This window comes from Hyla sarda, chromosome 8 (genome assembly GCF_029499605.1).
Source record: "Hyla sarda isolate aHylSar1 chromosome 8, aHylSar1.hap1, whole genome shotgun sequence".
Taxonomy (NCBI): Eukaryota; Metazoa; Chordata; class Amphibia; order Anura; family Hylidae; genus Hyla; species Hyla sarda.
In genome coordinates, this window is record NC_079196.1 from 101292832 (window position 1) to 101318915 (window position 26084).

A 26084-nucleotide genomic window follows, 5' to 3' on the forward strand; every position below is an offset into this window, starting at 1 on the left:
GAAAATCGTTTGCATACGCCACTGAAGTCAATAGGGTCATCGGTGGATTTTCAACAGAAGAAATCCGTGGGTGAAATCTGCTGCGGACAGTCTGCGGAGAGCCCGCCTCTATTCAATCTTACAGCGGGAAACCCGCTGCGAGTCTGCAAACAAATCCGCCCATATGAACACATCATTAGGGTAGGGTCACATGCCATATTTTGCTGCAGTTATGGACAATTCAATAAAACAAGAATAACTTACCTATACGAAGACACATTCCTCTTCTTTTTTAATGTCTCTTGCACAATCCACTTATTGGTGCCCAGGATTCTTAGTAAACTGTGTTGGCCTATAATATAAAGCAGTTCAGCCAGGAGATCATACTTGTCTTCTTCAAGTAGACTCTGCTTCTGGAGCTCTCTAAAAAGATCTAGACTTGATTTTATTGCTAATAGTCTCTTGTTGGAAATTAAATCCACACAAAGAAATTTCAAAGACTCCAAATCCTCTTGGGCAAGTTGAGAATCAATAGAAAAAAGTTGTCTGTTAAAATCCATTGTCCAGAATATTGTGGGCACTCAATGTGCCTGCTCTTCCTAAAACAGAATAAAAAATAAATGAAAATAAAACAAAGAAATTATTTTTTATTGTGCTTCAATGGGCTATACAGTGTATGCTCTCACTCTCCATCATATGTCCCAGCTATATATGCATCTGTCAGGTAATAGTCACATTCTCACATTATCTGCCTTTGACTATGTTCATGGACAACTCAACAGTCTGCAGCATTCTTTCCACAACCAGCACCCTGGCTCCTAATGGGCACACTGACTTACAAATGGCTCTGTCAGCTTTCATCAATGTGTCCAATAATGTTTTTTAAAGGACCTCCCTGTGGATAGGCCATCAAAGTTAAACACCCATGTAGGGAGTTTCCTCTTCTGGTCAGGCATGCTCAGTGCTGCACTGGCCTATCAGAAGCTTCTAGAAGTAAATCATTCACTGCAATAAATATGTATGAGTGAGTCTGGCTGAATATTCATTGGCCAGGATGAGGTAAATATACATTATGTCCTGCTACAGCTTCTATATTACAGGCTGTAACATTAAAATCACTAGGCAGGAGGAGAGGGGGAAGGGTATTATTCACTAGAATAACATATGTTGTGTGTGGAGAGAAGAGATAACTTTACCATTATGATGAGGATTCATTTTTTTCTCTATGGATGACTCTCATTATGAAGCACAAAAATGAGCATCTGCACGAATGACTGCTGGAAAATGAAGTTCAAAGCAAATCATGTGACAGTCAGAAGCTCCACCCACCACATAGATTTTCATATAAAAAGGGAGAGCATAAAAAAGAAGACAGAGACAAGTGAATAAGATCATGACATATTTTTTAGAGACAGATATTTAATATCATTCAACCTAACAAAATATTAAGTTTGCTGTGGAAAGTGGATAATGGTAAAACCCCTTTCCACTGTATTCCCCTTCATGAGGGCACCATGATGGAGGATGCTTCCTCGTCACTGTAGGGAGAGGAAACAGAGAGGTTTAAAAGGGTCCATCCCGTCCCTACCAGGGATAAGGCAAAGATGTGCATGGCTTAGATTGTGGGAACTGGTTGATGGCCTGCTCTGGCCTGTACTCTTATCTAAAGAGAGTTCCCTGTCCTGGGTTAAAATGTCCCTGAACCAGTTTGGCAGCTCGAGGGCTCTGCAGGTGTCTGAGCAGCTGCAGGGCTCTCAGGACATCAGAGTGTCTCGCACCTTGCTTCCTGAGCTGGGGGAATCAAGTGGGAGTATGTGCCAGCCATGCTGGCATACATAACATAGCGCCATTGTGTATGGCATAATGAAGGTATGACGCATATTGCAGAAGTACCAGTGCATATCGGTGGAGCCAGTGGAGGGTCGGCACATATTAAGCAAGCATAGGTGCAGAAGGCCATTCTTGAGGCAGTGCTGTGACATGGGGACCCTTCACATGGAACACTATACTAGTCTGTTTGCCTCCACATACACTAAGACTACAAGGCACCATGAATGTTGACCATGTCTACCCTGCAGAAGCCCTGAAGACGTCTGTAGCAGCAAGTATGGTGGTTTTCCACCCATTTCCCTTCTTAGGCTGGGTTCACACCACATTTTGTTAAATACGGTTCCCATATACGGCTGGGAAGAGGAGGCGGGGCTTAATCGCGGCGCCCGCACTCAGCCGTATTCGGGAACCGTATTTAATGTATGTCTATGAGCCCACCGGAGTGAACCGCAGCCTCCGGTCGGGTTCGTTTTCGGCCGTATGCGGTTTCCCGACCGTAGGCAAAACGCGGTCGACCACGTTTTTGCCTGCGGTCGGGAAACCGCATATGGCCGAAAACGAAGCCGACCGGAGGCTGCGGTTCACTCCGGTCGGCTCATAGACATACATAAAATACGGTTCACGAATACGGCTGAGTGCGGGCGCCATGATTAAGCCCTGCCCCCCTCCTCCCAGCCGTGTACAGGAACCGTATTTAACAAAACGTGGTGTGAACCCAGCCTTACCACTGTTTACCTATTGGATCTTTCTCTGTCCCACATTTTAGGGGGTCAAGGAGCCTCTGAGGAGGGGGGAAGGAGATAGGAGGGAGCCCAAGGAGTTGTGCTGTATGTTTCTACTTAGCAAGCTTAGGTGCCAAATCTGTAATGCCTGTGTGGGGACCATAGTTAATGAGGAGAGGTCTGCTATGATGCAAGACATAAGGTCCATGATTAGGGAGGAGATTTGCTTTTCTATGGCTGGTAAATAGATATAGAATTCCCCAAGGGAAAAAGGTGCTTCTAAAACTTAACCTTTACTGGTTCTGTAAAATATACACCAAAATAATGTGGATACCAAAAAAAGTATTAAAAGAAAACTATAAATAAAGTAATCACAACACAGTCCACCTAGGGATAACTGCTGCCACTGACCCACATTCAGCGGTCCCAGATTAAACAGTAGGGGTCATTCATATACTCAATAAGACTTATAGTCAATGGACTTACTACCATAAATCATCACTAAAATAAATACATGATACTCAATCCTAACACAATAGAGAACAATACACATGATTCCCGAACCCGACGCGTTTCTTCAGGCGTATAAATAATACTCATAAAACACCTGCTTCCTCAGGGGAAACAAAAGGGACCTATGTGAGTGATATAGAATTAGGTTAATGCATTAGAGCCTGTACATCAGAAAATTTGTGTAATGATGGACCCCTCATTCCATCAAGATAATAATCATGTGGGCAGCGCCGTTATATCTGCTCCCCATAAGTCTGCACATATCCTCAGTGGATCATGGCGAGTATCCATTGGACATGACCCCAGAGAAAGAGCCTGAGTGATGGCGCTACAAGTAATGATTCAGATGCAGATGCTCTTTCTCAGTGGCAGCGCTCTTTCTCTGGGGTCATGTCCAATGGATACTCGCCATGATCCACTGAGGATTTGTCACCTCCCACTGCAAAGCCAGGCTTTTAGCACTTGCAGAGGGAGGTGACAGCTTGCCGCAGCTCACATCTCATTCATTTAAGGCGCAGCCCGCAAGTCATTCATTTAAAGCGCGGCCCGCAAGTCATTCATTTAAAGCGCGGCCCGCAAGTCATTCATTTAAAGCGCGGCCCGCAAGTCATTCATTTAAAGCGCGGCCCGCAAGTCATTCATTTAAAGTGCGGCCTGCATTTCATTCATTTAAAGCGCGGACCGCATCTCATTTATTTAAAGCGCCGCCGGCCACATTTCATTAATTTGGACCAGAGTTTGACAAGATCAAAGAGGAGGCTGCTGATACGGAAATATGGATTTCTACTTGATAAAATCCCTAAGAAATTTCAGTTCTTTTTTGGCAACAAACACTCCCTTCCAGTTTTGCTGGAAAGGGAAAAATGGGATGTTGGAGCTACCCCAAAGGGGGTTAAAGGGAGGAATTTTATTATCAACTTAAATGAGAACTCTCATTAAACAAAAATTTTAGCTATTGTACTCCTTATGGTTAATACAAAATCTAATACAAAATGTACTTTGTTTAAAAAAAATTAAGGACCAAGCCCATTTTCACCTTAAGGGCCAGAGCGTTTTTTGCACATCTGACCACTGTCACTTTAAGCATTAATAACTTGGGGATGCTTTTACTAATTAATTTGATAGTTTTTTCGTGACATATTCCACTTTAACATAGCGGTAAAATTTCATCGATACTTGCATCCTTTCTTGGTGAAAAATTCCCAAATTTCATGAAAAATTTGAAAATTTTGCAATTTTCGAACTTTGAAGCTCTCTGCTTGTAAGGAAAATAGGCATTCCAAATAAATGATATTTTGATTCACATATACAATATGTCTACTTTATGCTTGCATCATAAAGTTGACAATTTTTACTTTTGGAAGACATCAGAGGGCTTCAAAGTATAGCAGCAATTTTCTAATTTTTCACAAAATTTTCTAAATCTGAATTTTTCAGGGACCAGTTCAGTTTTGACGTGGATTTGAAGGGCCTTCATAATAGAAATACCCCATAAAGGACCCCAATATAAAAACTGCACCCCTCAACGTATTCAAAATGACAATCAGTAAATGTGTTAACCCTTTAGGTATTTCCCAGGAATAACAGCAAAGTGAAGGAGAAAATTCAAAATCTGCATTTTTTACATTCGTATGTTCTTGTAGACCCAGTTTTTGAATCTTTATAAGGGGTAAAAGTAGAGAAATCCCCCCAAAATGTGTAACCCAATTTCTCTCGAGTAAGGAAATACATCATATGTGTATGTCAAGTGTTCGGCGGGCACAGTAGAGGGCTCAGAAGGGAAGGAGCGACTATGGGATTTTGGAGAGTGAATTTTTCTGAAATGGTTTTTGGGGGGCATGTCGCATTTAGGAAGCCCCTATGGTGCCAGAACAGCAAAAAAAAAAAACTCACATGGCATACTATTTTGGAAACTACACCCCTCAAGGAGCGTAACAAGTCCAGTGAGCCTTAACACCCCAAAGGTGTTTGACGACTTTTCGTTAAAGTCGGATGTGTAAATGAAATTTTTTTTTTTCACTGAAATGCAGTTCTTTTCCCCAAACGTACCATTTTTACAAGAGGTAATAGGAGACAATGGCCCCCAAAATTTGTAACCCCGTTTCTTCTGTGTATGGAAATACCCCATATGTGGATGTAAAGTGCTCTGTGGGCGAACTACAATGCTTAGAAGAGAAGGAGCGCCATTGGGATTTTGGAGAGAGAATTTGTTTGGAATGAAGGTCGGGGGTCATGTGCTTTACAAAGCCCCCCGTGGTGCCAGAACAGTGGACCCCCCCACATGTGACCCTATTTCCGAAACAACACCCTTCTAGGAATGTAATAAGGGGTGCAGTGAGCATTTACACCCCACTGGCCTTTAACAGATCTTTGGAACAGTGGGCTGTGCAAATGAAAAATTAGATTTTTCATTTTTGCGTACAACTGTTCAAAAAATCTGTCAGACACCTGTGGGGCGTAAATGCTCACTGTACCCCTTATTACATTACGTGAGGGGTGTAGTTTTCAAAATGGGGTCACATGTGGGTGTTTTTTTTTTGTGTTTATGTCAGAACCGCTGTAACGATCAGCCACCCCTGTGCAAATCACCTGAAATGTACATGGCACTCTCACTCCTGAGCCTTGTCGTTTGCCCGCAGTGCATTTTATGTCCACATATGGGGTATTTCCATACTCTGGAGAAATTGCATTACACATTTTTTTTTTTCCTTTTACCTCTTGTGAAAATGAAAAGTATGGGGCAACCCCAGCATGTTAGTGTAAAAAATGTAAAAACATTTTTACAATGACAGCTGGTATAGACCCCAACTTCACCTTTTCATAAGGGGTTAAAGGAGAAAAAGCCCCCCAAAATGTGTTAGGCAATTTCTCCCGAGTACGGAAATACCCCATATGTGGCCCTAAACTGTTGCATTGAAATACGACAGGGCTCCGAAGTGAGAGAGCGCCATGCGCATTTGAGGACTAAATAAGGGATTTGCATAAGGACGGAACCAGATGCAAGAATTATACTTGCCTCCGATACCAAAAATACCCTATGGCAGGGTTTTCCAAACAGGGTGCCTCCAGCTGTTGCAAAACTTCCAGCATGCCTGGAAAGTCAATCGCTGTCCGGCAATACTGCGAGCTGGATTCTCCGTTTTGGAAACAGTGTCATACGAGAAATTTTTTATTCTTATTTGGGGGGGGGGGGTGAAGGGGGGCTGTGTAGGGGTATGTGTATATGTAGTGTTTTACTTTTTATTTTGTGTAATGTAGTATAGTGTAGTGTTTTTAGGGTACACTCACATGGCCGGGGTCTACAGCGAGCTTTCCGCTGAGAGTTTGAGCTGCGGCGGAAAACTTGCTGCATCTCAAACTTGTTTCATGAAGTTCGCTGTAGACCCCCGCCTGTGTGAATGTACCCTGTACATTCATATTGGGGGGGGTGTCAAACCTCCAGCTGTTGCAAAACTACCACAACCAGCATGCCCTTTGGCTGTCCGTGCATGCTGGGGGTTGAAGTTATGCAACAGCTGAAGGCACACTGGTTGCAAAACACAGTTTGTTACTTAATTCAGTGTTTCGCAACCAGTGTGCTTCCAGCTGTTGCAGAACTACAACTCCCTGCATGGGAGCAGTGAACTGGGAGGATTATAAAATTTAACAAGATCATGAGAGGTACTCTTTAAACTACAGTGACCCCCGGCTCCTGTAAAGAAATGACAGGAATCCGGTGAGGGAAGACTCCTTTAATTTGAGAACCAGTGGGCCAGAGTGACCTTAAAATCTTGGGTTCTACAGGTAGTAAATCAAGGGTTAAAGAGGCCGAAGGAAGTGCATCATTACGCACAAAACGGTTATAGCCTCTGAGCGCCTTGACTCGGTCTGTCCTCGCCATCCCGCAACTCCCAAGTTTGAAATTAATTAACAAAAGGCATCTACTTCGGTTAGTGCCTTTTTTTTCTACATTTTCCACTATATTATTAGCACCAAGATCTTGTGGATATGTGGCCTGTGTATGCACCAGCTCTGATGTTTAGAATGACAGCATATAGAGGGAGATTTATCAAAACCTATGTAAAGGAAAAGTCGACCAGTTGTCCATAGCAACCAATCAGATAGTTTTTCATTTTTTGGAGGCCTTGTTCAAAATGAAAGAAGTGATATGACTGGTTGCTATGGGCAACTGGTCGACTTTTCCTCTGGACAGGTTTTGATAGCTAAATTCACTAGAAGCTGAACACTTCGGATACAAATTTTTATTTGCGATCTTCAGAACAGAGCCCCAACTCTCCCTGCTGAATGAAGTGGTGGGTCAGCACAAGTTCCATTTATTGTCTATGGGAGTGTCAGAGATACCAGAGTACACTTGGGCACGTGACGACCCACCAATCTATTCAGTGGGGGGAGGGGGGAGACATGACCCATTCTGAAGATTGCAGGGGGTCCCCAGAGATCCCCACAATCCACTTATCCACTGACATTTTTAGACTAATCTAAGTTTAGAACAACTATTCATTTTTGGTTACCTTTTTGTACATTTAGGTCATGTGCTCTCTAAACACAGTCATACCCTCAACATAGTCATGCAGCAAATTAGGTCAGAATTCTGGCACATATAGATAGTACTCTGCTATCTTTGGCAGTCCAATAGACAGCAAATGGAGCATTAGTGACCACCACTATTTCTTTAGGGTTTAATCTAATTGTATTGATTTTTTCTTTACAAGAAATAAAGTACATTAATACATAACTATGCTTCACATTGTCTACAATGTTACCATTTCTCCTCATGTACCATATTCTTAATGGCTTCCTTCCCACTGCCGTTGCGACACAGCAGTGTGACGTCTGTCGGGGAACCTGTGGAGAATAGTGGAAGGAAAAATACATCATGTAACGTTTTTTCCTCCCCCTACTCCTGTCAAAAAACAACAGCGCCCAACAAACCCCATAATAGTAAATGGGATCTGTCGGGACCCGTTGTGCACAACATCAGTGTGAAAGGGGCCTTAATATACACTGCTCAAAAAAATAAAGGGAACACTTAAACAACACAATGTTACTCCAAGTCCATCACACTTCTGTGAAATCACACTGTCCACTCAGGAAGCAACACTGATTGTTCCATTTGCACAACAGCATGTGAAATTGATTGTCAGACAACAGGTGGAAATTATAGGCAATTAGCAAGACACCCCCAATAAAGGAGAGGTTCTGCAGGTGGTGACCACAGACCACTTCTCAGTTCCTATGCTTCCTGACTGATGTTTTGGTCACTTTTGAATGCTGGCGGTGCTTTCACTCTAGTGGTAACATGAGACAGAGTCTACAACCCACACAAGTGGCTCAGGTAGTGCAGCTTATCCAGGATGGCACATCAATGTGAGCTGTGGCAAGAAGGTTTGCTGTGTCTGTCAGCGTAGTGTCCAGAGCCAGGAGGCACTACCAGGAGACAGGCCAGTACATCAGGAGACGTGGAGGAGGCCAACAACCCAGCAGCAGGACCCCTACCTCCGCCTTTGTGCAAGGAGGAGCAGGAGGAACACTGCCGGAGTCCTCCAGCAGGCCACAAATGTGCATGTGTCCACTCAAACGGTCAGAAACAGACTCCATGATGGTGGTATGAGGGCCCGATGTCCAGAGGTGGGGGTTGTGCTTACAGCCCAACACCGTGCAGGACGTTTGGCATTTGCCAGAGAACACCAAGATTGGCAAATTCACCACTGGCGCCCTGTACTCTTCACAGATGAAAGAAGGTTCACACTGAGAACGTGACAGAGTCTGGAGATGCCGTGGAGAACGTTCTGCTGCCTGCAACATCCTCCAGCATGACCGGTTTGGTGGTGGGTCAGTAATGGTGTGGGGTGGCATTTCTTTGGGGGGCTGCACAGCCATCCATATGCTTGCCAGAGGTAGCCTGTCTACCATTAGGTACCGAGATGAGATCCTCAAACCCCTTTAGAGACCATATGCTGGTGCCGTTGGCCCTGGGTTCCTCCTAATGCAAGACAATGCTAGACCTCATGTGCCTGGAGTGTGTCAGCAGTTTCCACAAGGGAGGGCATTGATGCTGTGGACTGGCCCGCCGTTCCCCAGTCCTAAATGCGATTGAGCACGTCTGGGACATCATGTCTCGCTCCATCCACCAACGCAACGCTGTACCACAGACTGTCCAGGAGTTGGCAGATGCTTTAGTCCAGGTCTGGGAGGATATCCCTCAGGAAACCATCCGCCACCTCATCAGTAGCATGCCCAGGCGTTGTAGGGAGGTCATAAGGGCATGTGGAGGCCACACACACTACTGAGCCTCATTTTGACTTGTTTTAAGGACATTACATCAAAGTTGGATCAGCCTGTAGTGTGGTTTTCCATTTTGATTTTGAGTGTGACTCCATATCCAGACCTCCATGGGTTGATAAAGTTGCCATTGATGATTTTTGTGTGATTTTGTTGTCAGCACATTCAACAATGTAAAGACGAAAGTATTTCATACGATTAGTTCATTCATTCAGATTTAGGATGTTTTATCTTAGTGTTCCCTTTATTTTTTTGAGCAGTGTATAATAGAAAAGAAACAACAGCAAAGTGAAAAAAAACTATTAATAAGTAAAATAACATAAAATAAAAGAGAAACAAGGAAAAAAAGAAGAAAAATAATTCCTGTAGGAGACTCAAGATCCCTGTCCTTGAAATCACAGGGAGGTCCCAAATAGTTCCAGAGAGTGGTTGGACCCCCACAATTATGTACTATTCTGTGGATAGGGGATAAGTGCTAGAGGTTGAACAACCCCTTGAATGGAACAAGTCTGGCTATTACTGGGGACGCTCTGGCTGGTACAGTTTATTGGTTCTCTTTGGATGGTGCTATTCTTGGGGACACATTGGCTGGCGCTATTCCTGAGAACACCCTGCCTGGAACTATTCTTGGGGACACTCTGGCTGGTACTTTTACTTTGGAAACTGTGACTGGCACTATTCCTGGGGACACTCTAGCTGGCACTATTCCTGAGGATACTCTGGCTGGCACTATCCCTGAGGACACTCTGGCTGGCACTATTCCTGAGGACACTCTAGCTGGCACTATTCCTGAGGACACTCTAGCTGGCACTATTCCTGAGGACACTCTAGCTGGCACTATTCCTGAGGACACTCTGGATGGCACTATTCCTGAGGACACTCTGGCTGGCACTATTCCTGAGGACACTCTAGCAGGCACTATTCCTGAGGACACTCTAGCTGGCACTATTCCTGAGGACACTCTAGCTGGCACTATTCCTGAGGACACTCTAGCTGGCACTATTCCTGAGGACACTCTGGCTGGCACTATTGCTGAGAACAATCTGGCTGGCACTATTCCTGAGGACACTCTAGCTGGCACTATTCCTGAGGACACTCTAGCTGGCACTATTCCTTGGGACACTCTACTGGTACTATTTTCGGGGATACTACTTCTGTGGACACTCTGACTGGGCTGGCACTGTTTATGGGTTCTCCCTGGATGGCACGGATATTCTTGTTGGCACTATTCATGACCCAGCCTGGTTCTGACAGTAGTGGGATCAGAACCCGACGTGACGGCTGTCACCTAGAGGAGTGCGCTGTTAGTGTACAGACAAGTCCCGGCACTGCACTTCCGTATCACCAGGCACTCGCTCACTCACTTACCTAGCAGTCAATAAAGGCAAAACTGCTCAGAAACTCTCGGCCCAGTGACGCCCTGGCACCTACACCTCTCCGTCGGCCATTCTCCTGCTATTCCTGCTGCATGGTAAAGTGGGGAAAGTCCGGAGCAGCAGAGGCCTGAGTCCGAGCTGTCCCGCCTGTCACTTCCTACATCTGATAAACCGAAACCAGAAGCTGAGAGGCTGAGGAGGAGGAGAGGGGGAGGAGAAGGGGGATGTCACTCAAAACTTTATCCAGAGCACTCCCATCATCCCTGAGAGGAGAGGCGTTGTAATCAGCTATTACATGCACAGAAAGGTGAACTCAGAAGGCGCTTTAGAACCTCTTGAAATCCCTATGTACTGCAGCAGAACCTCTTGAAATCCCTATGTACTGCAGCAGAACCTCTTGAAATCCCTATGTACTGCAGCAGAACCTCTTGTAATTCCTATGTACTGCAGCAGAACCTCTTGTAATCCCTATGTACTGCAGCAGAACCTCTTGTAATTCCTATGTACTGCAGCAGAACCTCTTGTAATTCCTATGTACTGCAGCAGAACCTATTGTAATTCCTATGTACTGCAGCAGAACCTCTTGTAATTCATATGTACTGCAGCAGAACCTCTTGTAATTCCAATGCGCTTTGCTACTTTAACCCTTTCAGGACCAGGCCATTTAAAAAAAAAATTTTGAGGATTAGTTTTTTCCTCACCTTTTAATAGACATAACTCTTACAAATGTACAGTGAAAAAAACAAGAAGTTATTTGTAGGGCAAAATTGAAAAAACAAACACATTTGTAAATTTTGGGGGCTTCCGTTTCTACGCAGTTCACCTTTTGGCAAAAATCACACATTATCTTTATTCTGTAGGTCCATACGATTAACATGATACCCAATTTATATAGGTTTTGTTTTATTTTACTACTTTTAAAAAATTCTAACTTTTTGTACGGAAATTAGTGTACTTAAAATGTCTTAAATTATGTCAATTTCTGACCCCTATAACTTTTTTTTTTCTGTGTATGGGGATGTGTGGGGGTCATTTTATGCACCGTGATCTGTAGTTTTTATCGGTACAATTTTTGTTTTGATGGGACTTTTTGATCACTGTTTATACATTTTCTTAGGGTATACAAAGTAACCAAAAATACACAATTCTGGACTTTGGTATTTTTGTACATATACGCTAGAGATGAGCGAACTTACAGTAAATTCGATTCGTCACGAACTTCTCGGCTCGGCAGTTGATGACTTTTCCTACATAAATTAGTTCAGCTTTCAGGTGCACCGGTGGGCTGGAAAAGGTGGATACAGTCCTAGGAGACTCTTTCCTAGGAATCTATCCACCTTTTCCAGCCCACCGGAGCACCTGAAGGCTGAACTAATTTATGCAGGAAAAGTCATCAACTGTCGAGCCGAGAAGTTCATGACGAATCGAATTTACTGTAAGTTCGCTCATCTCTAGTATACGCCATTGACCGTGCGGTTAAAGTAATGTTACATTTATATAGTTTGGACATTTACCACATATGTTTATTTTTGTTTACATTTTTTTAACCCCTTAAGGACGGCTACCTTTTGATCTTGTTCTGCTATTTGTATTAAGATTGGAGAATTTTGCGCTTTTTTGTTGTTTTGTATGGCGTTAATCGTGTGAAATAATTTACATTATAGCTTTATATTACACGTCATAACGGATGTGGCAATACCTAGTATGTATATGATTTGTAGAAATAAAAATGTAACTAGTGCTCAAGATCTGAATACATGGCAAATATTTTATTAAGATATTAAAAGGCTATATTTGTAAACATTACACAATGCTCCCCCCAGCAGGGCCCTTGCTGGTAGGAGGCAATCAGTAGACAACAAATAGATAATAAATAGGCAACAATTAGATAAGATAAGATAAATGGTATAAAATCCTGAATAATAAAAAAGCTGAATAATAAAAATAGTGAACCGGTTTAAATGTCCATCCCAATATTGCCTGCAACGTTCCCTGATTGAGGTAGTAGTTTAACAATAGCAAGTCTGTATAATAAGTCTATGAAGAGCGTAGGTGGTACAGCGTACCGCTCACCCAATTGGCGTTCTCCTGGTTCATGCAGCCGGGTATGCGATGTGCAGATTATCGGTGCAGACCTAATTGTATCAGCGCGGATCTCCTGGTTCTTGCAGCCGTACAAGCGATGTTACAGTCACCGGTGCAGACCTAGTGTCAGAAGTGTGGGGCTGCTCAGAGAGCGATATGATGATAATAAGCTGGTGATGTCGCTCCTCTCCTGTGATCGTGCGCGCCTCCTGGTTCTTGCACTCACTAGTAGCGTGCAGACCTGAATGTATGCAGAGATAGTGCCCGTAGGGATATTGGAGATGCCAGTTACGTTGGTGGAGATCACGGTGGTTTGTGGTAGCAGTGGAAAAAAATATATATATATACATTTTTTGTCCTCGTAGCAGAGAAGTGCAGGACCAGGGATTTAAATGGTATATAGCATAAGCTTGGTATGCTGATACTTAGACGCATTTCGGTCCCTCCTAAAATCAGTAAACAGCTTTTCGGTCTCTCCTTAGGTACCTTCCTCAGTAAAATCAGCAAGCAGTATGGCCCGACACATTCTATGGGGTTCTATTTATACCCGGAGACTGAAATCATTAGCACAGAAAATAAATGGAATGGAACACACATGAAATGGGTGGTAAATAAAATAAATAAAAAAATAATAAATGGAGTGTGTTCCATTCCATTTATTTTCTGTGCTTTTGTGCTCCAGGTGGAAACCCTAATGATTTCAGTCTCCAGGTATAAATAGAACCCCATAGAATGTGTCAGGCCATACTGCTTGCTGATTTTACTGAGGAAGGTCCCTAAGGAGAGACCGAAATGCATCCGAAAGTATCAGCATACCAAGCTTATGCTATATACCATTTAAATCCCTGATCCTGCACTTCTCTGCTACGAGGACAAAAATGTCATATATTTATTTATTTAAAAAAAAAAATTCTCTTCACTGCTACCACAAACCACCGTGATCTCCAACTACGTAACTGGCATCTCCAATATCCCTACGGGCACTATCTCTGCATACATTCAGGTCTGCACACTACTAGTGAGTGCAAGAACCAGGAGGTGCGCACGATCACAGGAGAGGAGCGACATCACCAGCTTATTATCATCATATCGCTCTGTGTGCAGCCCCACACTTCTGACACTAGGTCTGCACCGGTGACTGTAACATCGCTTGTCCGGCTGCAAGAACCAGGAGATCCACGCTGATACAACTAGGTCGGCACCGATAATCTGCACATCGCATATCCGGCTGCATGAACCAGGAGAACGCCAATTGGGTGAGCGGTACGCTGTACCACCTACGTTCTTCATAGACTTATAATACAGACTTGCTATCGTTGCAGGCAATATTGGGATGGGCAATTAAACCGGTTCACTATTTTTATCATTTAGCTTTTTTATTATTCAGCATTTTATTCCATTTATCTTATCTATTTGTATATATTGATTGCCTCCTACCAGCAAGGGCCCTGCTGGGGGAAGCATTGTGTAATGTTGACAAATATATCCTTTTAATATCTTAATAAAATATTTGCCATGTATTCAGATCTTGAGCACTAGTTACATTTGTTATTTCTATTTATTATTTTATAGACTCCTGTGGTTGGTGTTTTACTAGTTGCCCGTTCTACACACTGTTGTTTTAGTATAATAGAGCTATCCCATTCTATTTTTTCCTTTCTGTATATAATTTGTGTTATTGTTTTTTTTTTATGATAATACATGGCTTTTATTGGGAAATGGGCATTTATTTTTTTTACTCTTCATACTTTTATTGAAGGACCTTTTATTATTTAACTTTTCACTTTTTACAGATTATACTATGCTGAAATACATTTGTACTGCAGCACAGTATAACCTGATGAGCTGTACACACTACAGCCTGTGTGATCCAGTCTATGGCTGGATCTCACAGGCTTCCGTAGCTGGAAGACAGGAGGCCACCAGCTGGCCTCCTGTTGCCATAGCAACTAACGGCGGCCCGCGATCGTATCACGGCGCCGCTGTTGGTAAACAGAGGGAGCACCCTCCCCCTGCCAACACCATAGATGCCGTGATCAGGTCACGGCATCTATGGGGTTAATGCTGCCGGGACCGGCACGATTGCGTCCCTGGCAGCTGCGGCGGGATCCTGGCTGTGACTGACAGCCGGGTCATACTGCAGATTTCCTGAGCTGCGTGCAGCAAAGCAGGAGAAAGCAGGACGTATGCATACGTCCCAGCACACGAATGTGTCGGATGCTGGGACTTATGCATACATCCTGTAGCAGGAAGGGGTTAATGGGAAAAGGGAGGTGATTCAAACTTTTATTAGGGAAGAGGTTAATTCACATTTATTGGCCTTTTTTTTACACTTTTTTCAGTCCCCATAGGGGATTATTACATGTGATCCTTGGATTGCATACACTGCTTAATTTTAGACACTCTTACTTTAGACGCCACAATCAACTTTGATCGACATTAGACACTGGTCCTGGCGGCAGATAGCTGTCGGGAACGACCCGCTATGATGCGTGCTCAGCTAAGAGGTTAATGTAGCAAAGGTGATTGTGATCTACTACATTAATGTAGCAGAGGTGATTGCGTACTGCTACATTAATATAGCAGAGGCGATTGCACTCTGCTGCATTAATGTAGAAGAGATGAGTACACTCTACTACGTTTATGTAGAAGAGGTAAATGTGCCCTGCTACGTTAATGTAGAAGAGGTGAACACACTCTACTATGTTAATGTAGAAAAAAGAGCTACACCATTTACTTTAAGTAATTAAACCAAGATTTATTTCCACATTTAAGAAGAAGCAACTGAAAAACATCTAGATGTGTTACGTGTCGACCCTGCGTTAGGACCCATACTCCCTGGTTTTGCTTATCATGCACAGGTAGGTTAGTGTTAGGTCCTGTGCCACTTGAGAAACCTTGGCGTTGGTGTGCGGGCTCAGGTATGTCCTTAACCCCTTAAGGACCAGGCCATTTTACACCTTAAGGACCGGAGCGTTTTTTGCAATTCTGACCACTGTCACTTTAAACGTTAATGCTTTTAATGGAATGCTGGAATGCTTTTAATTATCATTCTGATTCCGAGATTGTTTTTTCGTGACATATTCTACTTTAACTTAGTGGTAAAATTTTATAGTAACTTGCATCCTTTCTTGGTGAAAAATCCCAAAATTTGATGAAAAAAATGAAAATTTTGCATTTTTCTAACTTTGAAGCTCTCTGCTTGTAAGGAAAATGGATATTCAAAATATATTTTTTTGGGGTTCACATATACAATATGTCTACTTTATGTTTGCATCATAAAATTTATGAGTTTTAACTTTTGGAAGACACCAGAGGGCTTCAAAGTTCAGCAGCAATTTTCCGATTTTTCACAAAATTTTCAAACTCGCTATTTTTCAGGGACCAGTTCAGGTTTGAAGTGGATTTGAAGGGTCTTCATATTAGAAATACCCCATAAAAGACCCCATTATAAAAACTACACCCCCCAAAGTATTCAAAATGACATTCAATACGTGTTTTAACCCTTTAGGTGTTTCACAGGAATAGCAGCAAAGTGAAGGAGAAAATTCAAAATCTTCATTTTTTACACTCGCATGTTCTTGTAGACCCAATTTTTGAATTTTTGCAAGGGGTAAAAAGGAGAAAATTTTTACTTGTATTTGAAACCCAATTTCTCTCGAGTAAGGACATACCTCATATGTCTATGTTAATTGTTCAGCGGGCGCAGTAGAGGGCTCAGAAGGGAAGGAGCGACAAATGGTTTTTGGGGGGCATGCCGCATTTAGGAAGCCCCTATGGTGCCAGGACAGCAAAAAAAAACACATGGCATACCATTTTGGAAACTAGACCCCTCAGGGAACGTAACAAGGGGTAAAGTGAACCTTAATACCCTACAGGTGATTCACGACTTTTGCATATGTAAAAAAAAAAAAAATTTTTTTTTACCTAAAATGCTTGTTTTCCCAAAAATTTTACATTTTTAAAAAGGGTAATAGCAGAAAATACCCCCCAAAATTTGTTAGGCAATTTCTCCCGAGTACGTCGATACCCCATATGTGACCCTAAACTGTTGCCTTGAAATACGACAGGGCTCCAAAGTGAGAGCGCCATGCGCATTTGAGGCCTAAATTAGGGACTTGCATAGGGGTGGACATAGGGGTATTCTACGCCAGTGATTCCCAAACAGGGTGCCTCCAGCTGTTGTAAAACTCCCAGCATACCTAGACAGTCAACGGCTATCTGGCATTACTGGGAGTAGTTGTTTTGCAACAGCTGGAGGCTCCGTTTTGGAAACAGTGGCGTACCAGACGTTTTTCATTTTTATTGGGGAGGGGAGGGGGGCTGTGTAGGGGTATGTGTATATGTAGTGTTTTTTACTTTTTATTTTATTTTTTGTTAGTGTAGTGTAGTGTTTTTAGGGTACAGTCGCACGGGCGGGGGGTTCACAGTAGTTTCTCGCTGGCAGTTTGAGCTGCGGCACCTCAAACTTGCAGCCCGATACTTACTGTAATTCTCCGCCCATGTGAGTGTACCCTGTACATTCACATTGGGGGGGGGGGGGGGGGGGGGACATCCAGCTGTTGCAAAACTACAACTCCCAGCATGTACGGTCTATCAGTGCATGCTGGGAGTTATAGTTTTGCAACAGCTGGAGGCACACTGGTTGTGAAACACCGAGTTTTGAAACAAACTCAGTGTTTTGCAACCAGTGTGCCTTCAGCTGTTGCAAAAGCTACAACCCCCAGCATGTACGGACAGCGGAAGGGCATGCTGGGTCTTGTAGTTATGCAACAGCTGGAGGCATACTACTTTGGCTGGGGATGCTGGGGATTGTAGTTATGCAACAGCTGGAGACACACTGGTTTGCTACTTAACTCAGTGTGCCTTCAGCTGTTGCAAAACTACAACTCTCAGCAGTCACCGACAGCCAACGGGCATGCTGGGAGTTGCAGTTATGCAACCACCAGATGCACCACTACAACTCCCAGCATGCACTTTAGCTGATTGTGCAAGCTGGGAGTTGTAGTTACACAACAGCTGAAGGTACACTTTTCCATAGAAAGAATGTGCCTCCAGCTGTTGCAAAACTACAAGTCCCAGCATGCCCATAAGGGAATGCTGGGAGTTGTGGTGGTCTGCCTCCTGCTGTTGCATAACTACAGCTCCCAGCATGCCCTTTTTGCATGCTGGGAGCTGTTGCTAAGCAACAGCAGGAGGCTGTCACTCACCTCCAACGATCCTCGCCGCACAGGTCAGTCCCTCGTCGTCTCCTCCGCCGCCGCTGCTCCTGGGGCCCCGATCCCAACAGGGGCGCCGGGGATCGGGGTCCCCAGCACCCGGGGTGCACGTCCCGCACCCGCTCACGTCCTCCGGAAGAGGGGCGGAGCGGGTTGCGGGAGTGACACACGCAGCAGGCGCCCTGATTGGTCGGCCGACGAATCAGGGCGATCGTGATGTGGCACCAGTGCCACCTCACCCCTGCTGGCTCTGGCTGTTCAGAGACGGCCCCGATCAGCCAATAATTCCGGGTCACCGGGTCACTGGAGACCCGATTGACCCGGAATCCGCCGCAGATCGCTGGACTGAATTGTCCAGCGATCTGCGGCCATCGCCGACATGGGGGGTCATCATGACCCCCCTGGACGATATGCCCCGATGCCTGCTGAACGATTTCAGCAGGCATCGGGCACCGGCTCCGCTCCAGATGGTTGCGGGGGGCCGGTAAAACACATGACGTTCTCATACGTCATGTGTCCTTAAGGACTCGGAAATGGAGACGTATGAGAACGTCATGTGTCCTTAAGGGGTTAATATAAGGATAAACTGGCGAATGTCTCAATTTTAACATCAGTTTTGAGGGTTAGCCAATGTCATTGATTACATCTACCAGAGTAGTGCACCTAAATTCTTGTATTGTATTAAAGAGACGAGTGCTCTCTGCTTTGTTAAAGGGGTACTCCACTGAAAACATCTTATCGCCTATCCAAAGGATAGGGGATAAGATGTTAGATTGCGGGGGTCCCGCCGCTGGGATTCCCCGCAATCTCCAGGCAGGCAGCAGTGGTGTCCAAAACACAGAAGCTTGCAGCTTCTGCATTTGTGACATCATGCCACGCCCCCTCAATTCATGTCTATGGGAGGGGATGTGATGGCTAGTACATAGCCATCTTGCCTCCTCCCATAGATGTAAATAGAGGGGGCGTGGTGGCTGGCATCGCCAGTCATCAGGCACAGAGCGGAGTTCGCTCTGTGCACCGAATGAGAGGGGTGCCGCAGCAGAGATCGCGGGAGTCCCCAGCAGCGGGACCCCTGCGATCTAACATCTTATCCCCTATCCTTTGGATAAGATTTTTTCAGCGAAGTAGCCCTTTAATATAGCAGAGGCAAGTTTGCTCTGCAAAGTTAACCCCTTTAGGACATACGCTGTCGGTGCATGGTGCTGCTAAGATTAACATTGTGCACAACAACGTACACTTACGGCACGGCGTCCCGGGATCATCACATCTCCGGATGCGGTGATCAGGCAGGGATGGCTGCTGTTATCTAACAGCAGCCACCCCAGCATATCGCCCAGGGTAGTCCTGAGATTCCCCCTTTGTTGGCTATCGCTATTCGCCGGACAATTCTGAGCAGCGCATCACGGCTTTTCAGGGCCAATCGGGTCTTTGGTCACCCGACAGCCTGGTAAATAAGGGTGAAAGGTGCTGCCAATCACCCTGAAGAATAGAAGTGAGGTGGCAGTGGTGTGACCCAGAGGGGGCTCTTCTACTAGGCGGCTGCCTAAGGCCTTGCGCTGGAGGGTGGCCTCACAGCTGCTTAATTCTCCTTCCTCCCACCTAATGGCCACTCTGCAGCCCCAGTATAGAATTAGGAGACCGCTGTTTAATCTGCTCCCAGGGGCGGATTAATGGTCAGCCTGAGCATTAAAGGGGGCTTGCTTCTGTCAGCATTTTTCATTTTTTCATGTGGGCCCTTTAAAATCTGCGCTGGGGCTGCCCCACCACAGACCTCGACATCTGCCCACCGCTGGGAAAAAGACTTCCCATGCCCACTGCTGGAGCCACCCATTAGAGTAAGTACCTGTCTGGAAGGGGGAGGGGGGTTAGTGGGAGATAAATAGGCACTATCTCATTGTTTCTCAGCCAGGGGGCTGCGTACAGTTGCAAAACTACACCTCCCAGCATGCCTTTGTTAATGTGGGCATGATGGGGGTTGTAATTTTGCAACAGCTGGAGGTACCCTGGTTGGGAAACAGTGATCTATCAATCTACCTCATATATATCTAGCCTGTTACCCCAAAAACAAAACATACCCATAAAATAAGCCGTAGCAGAATTTCTAAGCATTGGCATAATATAAGCCATACCCCAAAAATAAGACAGTGGTAGGTGTGGCCAAGCGTACCGTCGCGGAGCGGTAAAGAAGACAGGCAGCCCTTCTCATCTGCCCCATCGTGCCGGCAGCCCCATCAACAAGGTCAGCTCCCCCTGTCAGGCCCTGTCCCTCTGTTCGTGCTGCAAGCCGCGGTATAGAGGGAGACAGAAAGTGAAAGTAAAAGGAACCTCAGTGAAGTGTGGAACAGAAAATTCTGCTTTGTGGGTCCTCAGGGGGAAGAATAAAGCTGTGGCTGACATTTTACTCAGCACTGTGGGCCTCTCTTACCCAGCACCAGTCTGTGAGTCTCCATATTGTTGTAACATACTTAATAAAAATAAGACATCCCCTGAAAATAAGCCATAGTGTGTCTTCTTGAGGAAAAATAAATATAAGATAGTGTGTTATTTTCGGGTAAACATGGCATCATTCTCATATCCGTCTATTTTATATCTATCTCATATCTATCTATCTCGCTTCCAGCCCTAACCCCCCCCTTCCCCCCCCAACAGTGGCCTTGTTCACTTAGATGCCCTTTAAAATCAGCACAGGGGCTGCAACTACAGGAGTAGCTACTATCTACTGGGGACAGTGGGGGAGATTTATCAATTTATCAAAACCTGTGCAGAGGAAGAGTGGTGCAGTTGCCCATAGCAACCAATCAGATTGCTTCTTTCATTTTCCACAGGCCTCTAAAGAGGCCTGTGGAAAATGAAAGAAGCAATCTGATTAGTTGCTATGGGCAACTACACCACTCTTCCTCTGCACAGGTTTTGATAAATCTCCCCCAGTGTCTACTGGGGGAATTTCCTATTGGAGGCATGACCTAACTGGGGGCATGACCTACCAACTCGAGGCATTACCTACCTTGGGAACACTATCTACTTGGGGCATTACCTACCCAGAGGGTATTGTCTACTGGGGGCATTGCCTATTTTTTTATCTTTATTTATCATTTTATATTTATTTCCTTTAAAAACAAACAAAACATAAAACTGCATACTGCGTATGTTAGTACGTATCTCTATAATATACAATATTGCACAAAGAAATTTATTCATAGCCATGTAAAATAAGTCTTCATAGCAGCCAATATTGCATATACCCAGAGATATGTGGCCAACATATTGAAGGTTGCAGCTACATTGGAATAAATAGATGGCATAACATACTACAGTTGTAAGGTCCGTTAATCATCAACTTTTCATGGGTTAAATAGACATGAAGGTCATGTCACAACATTGGCATCTACTCTTACCACTTTAGTAACCTCTCCACAATTACAGGAGTTATGTTTCTGCACCATTTTAATGGATCTTTAGCAGCTTGGGCCAAGGTTGCGGAGATTAAATCTGAATTTAAATACATGGGGCATTAGGCCCAACATCTTTTAATATGGGATCATATCTAATCAGAGGCCAATGTTTGGTTAACATCTGTTTAACTGTGGCACAATTGTGAAGGTTTGCTGTTTCAAGGTGAGAGTTCTCTTTTATGCACCAGCCAGAATGGATTTGAGGTAACTCTTGGCTAGAATATGACCATGCAGGATTTTTGAGTGGTCAGTAAAATCAGCATTTTATGTACAGTTTTTCCAAATACAAAAGGTATTAAACCATTTCGGATAACGTAAGCTATGCTAATCTAAGAAACTATTTATATCAAACACTTTTGTGTAATAAGTATGTGTAATAATCTCCCTGAGACTTGTTTTATAATATGTACTAAGCCAAACGAAAAGTAAACAATCAAAAAATCACCTAAAAAAAAAAAAAAAAATTGGGGGATTGTGCGATGAAGAGAGACTCGGAACACCCCATAAAAAAATTGGGGTAACTGGGGACGAATAAAGTACCCATAGCACATCCCCTGATGTGCCTAAAAAATCCCCCTTCATCATGCTAAAGAATATATTGTAATCCATCTAGTAAGAATCTTGTTTATGTATCTCCCAACAGATAATCAGAATGTAAATAATGTTGGATCACAGATAACCACAATTCCTTATCAATGCACAAACCTCAAGTGTCAAAAATGAAAACTGAGGTGGAGATGAGAGGGAACTTGGATAAAATATTTCTGTAAAAAAAAAAAAAAAGAAACAAAGAAAAAAAAAAAAAGTTCGGCACTCAGTGGGATTTTTCGTGCACCTTAGGTAGGTAATAGGTAAAATTGTTAAAAATGATCTTTCTTTTATATTTTAAAGATATTTTATATCTAAAAACTTTTTAGGGCAAAGATACAGGACTAGAGGTGAACCCTTTGATAATACATCAATTTCATTCTCACAAAGGGTATAAGATGACAGGTTAAACAGTTTCACATTTTGTTCTTTTTGTGGTTCGTATCGAGTATGAAATGGTCTTTTTCTCCCTCTTCCCCCTCTGCAACCCTGATATCTAGTAGGCTTTTGTTTTTGTTTTTTTTGTGGGGGGGGGCATAGGTGACAAGAAGTAGTGTGATTTTGTTCGATTCAAAGGGGTGCTCTGCTGGAAACAGATTTTTAAATTACTTCTATTTAAAAATCTTAATCCTTCCAGTACTTATCAGCTGCTGTATGCTCCAGATTTTTTTTTTATTTTTTTAATTTCCTTTCTGTCTGACCTCAGTGCTCTCTGCTGACAACTCTGTTCATGTCAGGAACTGTCCAGAGCAGGATAGGTTTGGTATTGGAATTTGCTTCTACTCTGGACAGTTCCTTAAATGAGGCTTCAGCAACATACTTGACATTCTACATGAGTTCTTGACAATCACTTCAGCAAAAGCAAAACTGAGAAAGGATTGATGTTACTAATAGGAATTTTCTTAGTTATAAAAGGTGCGATCCAACATCTATTCTGTGTAGAAAATTTTATTCAAAGTTTGTACTGTAGGCTTTATTTTGTATCCGCAATACCATTTTTCTAGCATAAAAATCTTTATATTCCTCAGGTAATTCATCAAGGGTTTTTAATGACCGGTCCAAAATCTGCACTGCTCTTGAGGCTGCAGTGGGGTCCTTGTTCCCGTAGGTATCTGTTTTATCATAGTATTCTGATGGGAGATGCTTCCAAAAGACATTTACTCCTACTCCAAACTCCTCAGCAACTGTATTGTGAAACCAGAGGGCTAAAAGAAATAAGAAATGGGGTTATTTACACAGATGTTGTAAGCCAACCTTACTAATAAAGTAACAAAGGAGAGAAAAGTGTGACAAATTAACGTCATAAAGGGAACTATAGATATTACATAAAATATAAAAGCAATGCATTGAGTCAACCAGAACCATCCTGAGTCCATGGTATTCATGAGCCCAACCTATCCTTGCCACCCTATGGCTGAATGACTGTGGCCTCTCGAAAATCATTTGTATTAAGGGCTACAGAGAACATTTAGATAAAACTCTTTCTTATTCAATAGGCTATTATTAATGCACAAAGCATCTCTTAATATAATACGACTATATTAAGGTTATTCTAAAAACTACTTGCTCTATCAAGTGAAGAACTCCAAACATTTACTCCACAGTGAGTGATAACCCCCTAAAGTTACAGTAAAATTATCATTATTGCAGGGGCTTCTCTCCTGCCGGCTCTGTTCTGCTTTTTCTTAGCAGTTGCATAGACATATATTGATTATTTTGTGCCAACCATGTGACGTGAGGACACGAGTGTGGGAGGGGTTTTTATGTAATGATCTTGAGGAGATGGGTCATGGCAGTGAGACCCCAGAGATCCAACACTGACAACACATAGGGATTTCCCCTACTAGCCCCGTGACATGTTTATCCCGTAATGCCATGTGAAGTCTTTTATCTGTTAGACCAGTGGTCCCCAAACTGTGGCCCTCCAGATGTTGCAAAACTACAATTCCCAGCATGCCTGGACAGCCGTTGGCTGTCCAGGCATGCTGGGAGTTGTAGTTTTGCAACATCTGGAGGGCCACAGTTTGGGGACCACTGTGTTAGACAAAGTAAAACTATTAACCTGGGATAAACAGCACATCTCCAGCATGTAAGGTACATTCATATCTTCTAGCTTGTGCAAAAAGAGGATATTTGACCAAATCTGGAGTATCTACATCCAACACCTCAGATTTGTCTCCTGGAAAGAAAAGACATGTTTTATTAGTTGTGAGATTGATGTCAGGAAAATTCTCATGTCAGCTCCTGAGATCACAAAGTCTCTAACCAACTTACAAATGAGATCATCACAAAAACGGCAACATTATTTTATCAGCTGATGAGTCAAGAACAAAATGTCAGCCTCCACTGGCAGAGACAGACTTTACAAAATATCTGCTCACCAACTATCTTTGTTACTTCTTGATAGAGATGAAAGCATCTCACTAACACTGATTTGTGGCAGGATTACAGCTCAGGATCAGAAACAAAAACTCAAGAACTCAAAATCCAATGTATTAAAGGGGTACTCCGCCCCTAGACATCTTATCCCCAATCCAAAGAATAGGGAATAAGATGTCTGATCGGGACCCCCGCGTTCTCAATAGCGGCACCCCGCTGTCATCACAGCAAAGAGGAAAATCTCTGTACGTGATGACGGGGCGATACAGGGGCCGGAGCACCGTGACGTCACGGCTCCGGCTCCTTGTGCCGTCACGTCCCACCCCCTCAATACAAGTCTATTGGAGGGGGCGTGGTGGTCCTCACATCCCCTCCCATAGACTTACATTAAGAGGGCAGGGCTTGACGTCAGGAGGTGCTCTGGCCCCTGTATCACCCCATCACCACACACAGATTTTCCTCTGCTGTGAAGACAGTGGGGTGCCGCTATTGAGAACGCGGGGTACCCCAGCAGGGTGCCGCTATTGAGAACCCGGGGGTCCCCCTTCAAGCACAAAACCCATATGGGTGCCCACAGCATTTTGGTTATTTCCAAAATGCCGATACAATTGAATTCCAACTGACCTGGGATGACTTATGGTATGTCACTCAACACTGATGTACAGAGGAGGAAAAGGTGGAAGTTATGATATTGAGTCACTGTAACATTGCATCATAAAATTCAAGACTATACAGCAATATTACAAAATAATAAATCTGATTGGAGTGTCACAGAAACCAGCAGTTAGCCAAGAGTCCCTGATATGTTCTGGAGCGCAAAGAAACCAGTACATTTCTAGCAGACCTGTCAGCAGAATAAACATGGGTATAACTAAGCACATGGCTAGATAGGAATATGTCCTCTTAATCACTGTATGGCAGAGGAAAGAGGATAAGACGTGCAGCGGAGGAAGAGGAGGCCTGCGGAAGGAGGAGGATGAGACATGCAGCAGAACTGCTGGCAGGCAGTAATAAAGAACACCTCTGCAAAGATACACCTGCAGGGGATGGGGCTAAGCAAACTTTGTCTGTAAGTGTTTTAAAAACCGTGTGCCTCCATTTGTTGCAAACTACAAATCCCAGCATGACCAGATATTAAAGAATGTTTGTGCATGCTGGGATTTGTACTTTTGCAACAGCTGGAAGCCCACCGTTTTTAAAACAAGGCTCTAACAGAGTTCGCCTCTCCTCTTTGGTTGAACCTGACGGCCATGTGTACTTACTATGTATCTGTTTACATACATGTACTAGAACAATGTAATAAATCCAATAATACTCAGTGTTCTCTACCTGATAAATATAAATATGGTGCATCCCGTGGACTGTATAAGACCACTCGTTTTGTTCCTGTCACCTGAATCAACACGTTATCCATGACCTAAAAGTAGAAAAATATTCGACTCAGATCTGAGAACAAAGGATGAGTAGTAACATAATATCCTGAAAAGAGTGCAATGAAAGCCAAAATATTTGTTAAAGAAAGACATTATCTGACCCTAGCTTTCCTCATTTTTGTGTGTTTAATAGCCTGGCTGACCTGTCTCCAATACTATCCTACCTTTAAAGAGGTTTTCCCATCCTGCAAAGTTATCCCCTATCCACAGGATAGGGATAAGTATC

The 26084-nt window shown here is 43.7% G+C and overlaps 2 protein-coding genes across 8 annotated transcripts in view; both read right to left on the reverse strand.

The window, feature by feature from the left end:
• CASP10 (caspase 10) overlaps positions 1-10919 on the reverse strand; it is a 73472-nt gene extending 62553 nt beyond the window's left edge. Inside the window, exons 1-3 of one of the 3 annotated variants that reach the window (XM_056534122.1) lie at positions 10695-10919; positions 7808-7889; positions 244-578 (exon numbers count right to left, since the gene is read on the reverse strand). In XM_056534122.1, coding sequence (XP_056390097.1) covers positions 244-539 — 296 coding nt within the window. In that variant the 5' untranslated portion in view covers positions 540-578; positions 7808-7889; positions 10695-10919. Of the gene's footprint in view, positions 1-243; positions 579-7807; positions 7890-10614; positions 10650-10694 lie in introns of those variants that run through there. The other 2 variants (XM_056534123.1, XM_056534121.1) reach the window with 2 other exon arrangements.
• Positions 10920-22978: 12059 nt separating this feature from the next.
• Positions 22979-26084, reverse strand: part of TYW5 (tRNA-yW synthesizing protein 5) — a 40025-nt gene continuing 36919 nt past the window's right edge. For all 5 annotated transcript variants that reach the window (XM_056534124.1, XM_056534126.1, XM_056534125.1 and 2 more), the window contains 3 exons: positions 25755-25842; positions 24109-24225; positions 22979-23251 (listed from right to left, as the gene is read on the reverse strand). In XM_056534124.1, coding sequence (XP_056390099.1) covers positions 22995-23251; positions 24109-24225; positions 25755-25842 — 462 coding nt within the window. In that variant the 3' untranslated portion in view covers positions 22979-22994. The remainder of the gene's footprint in view (positions 23252-24108; positions 24226-25754; positions 25843-26084) is intronic.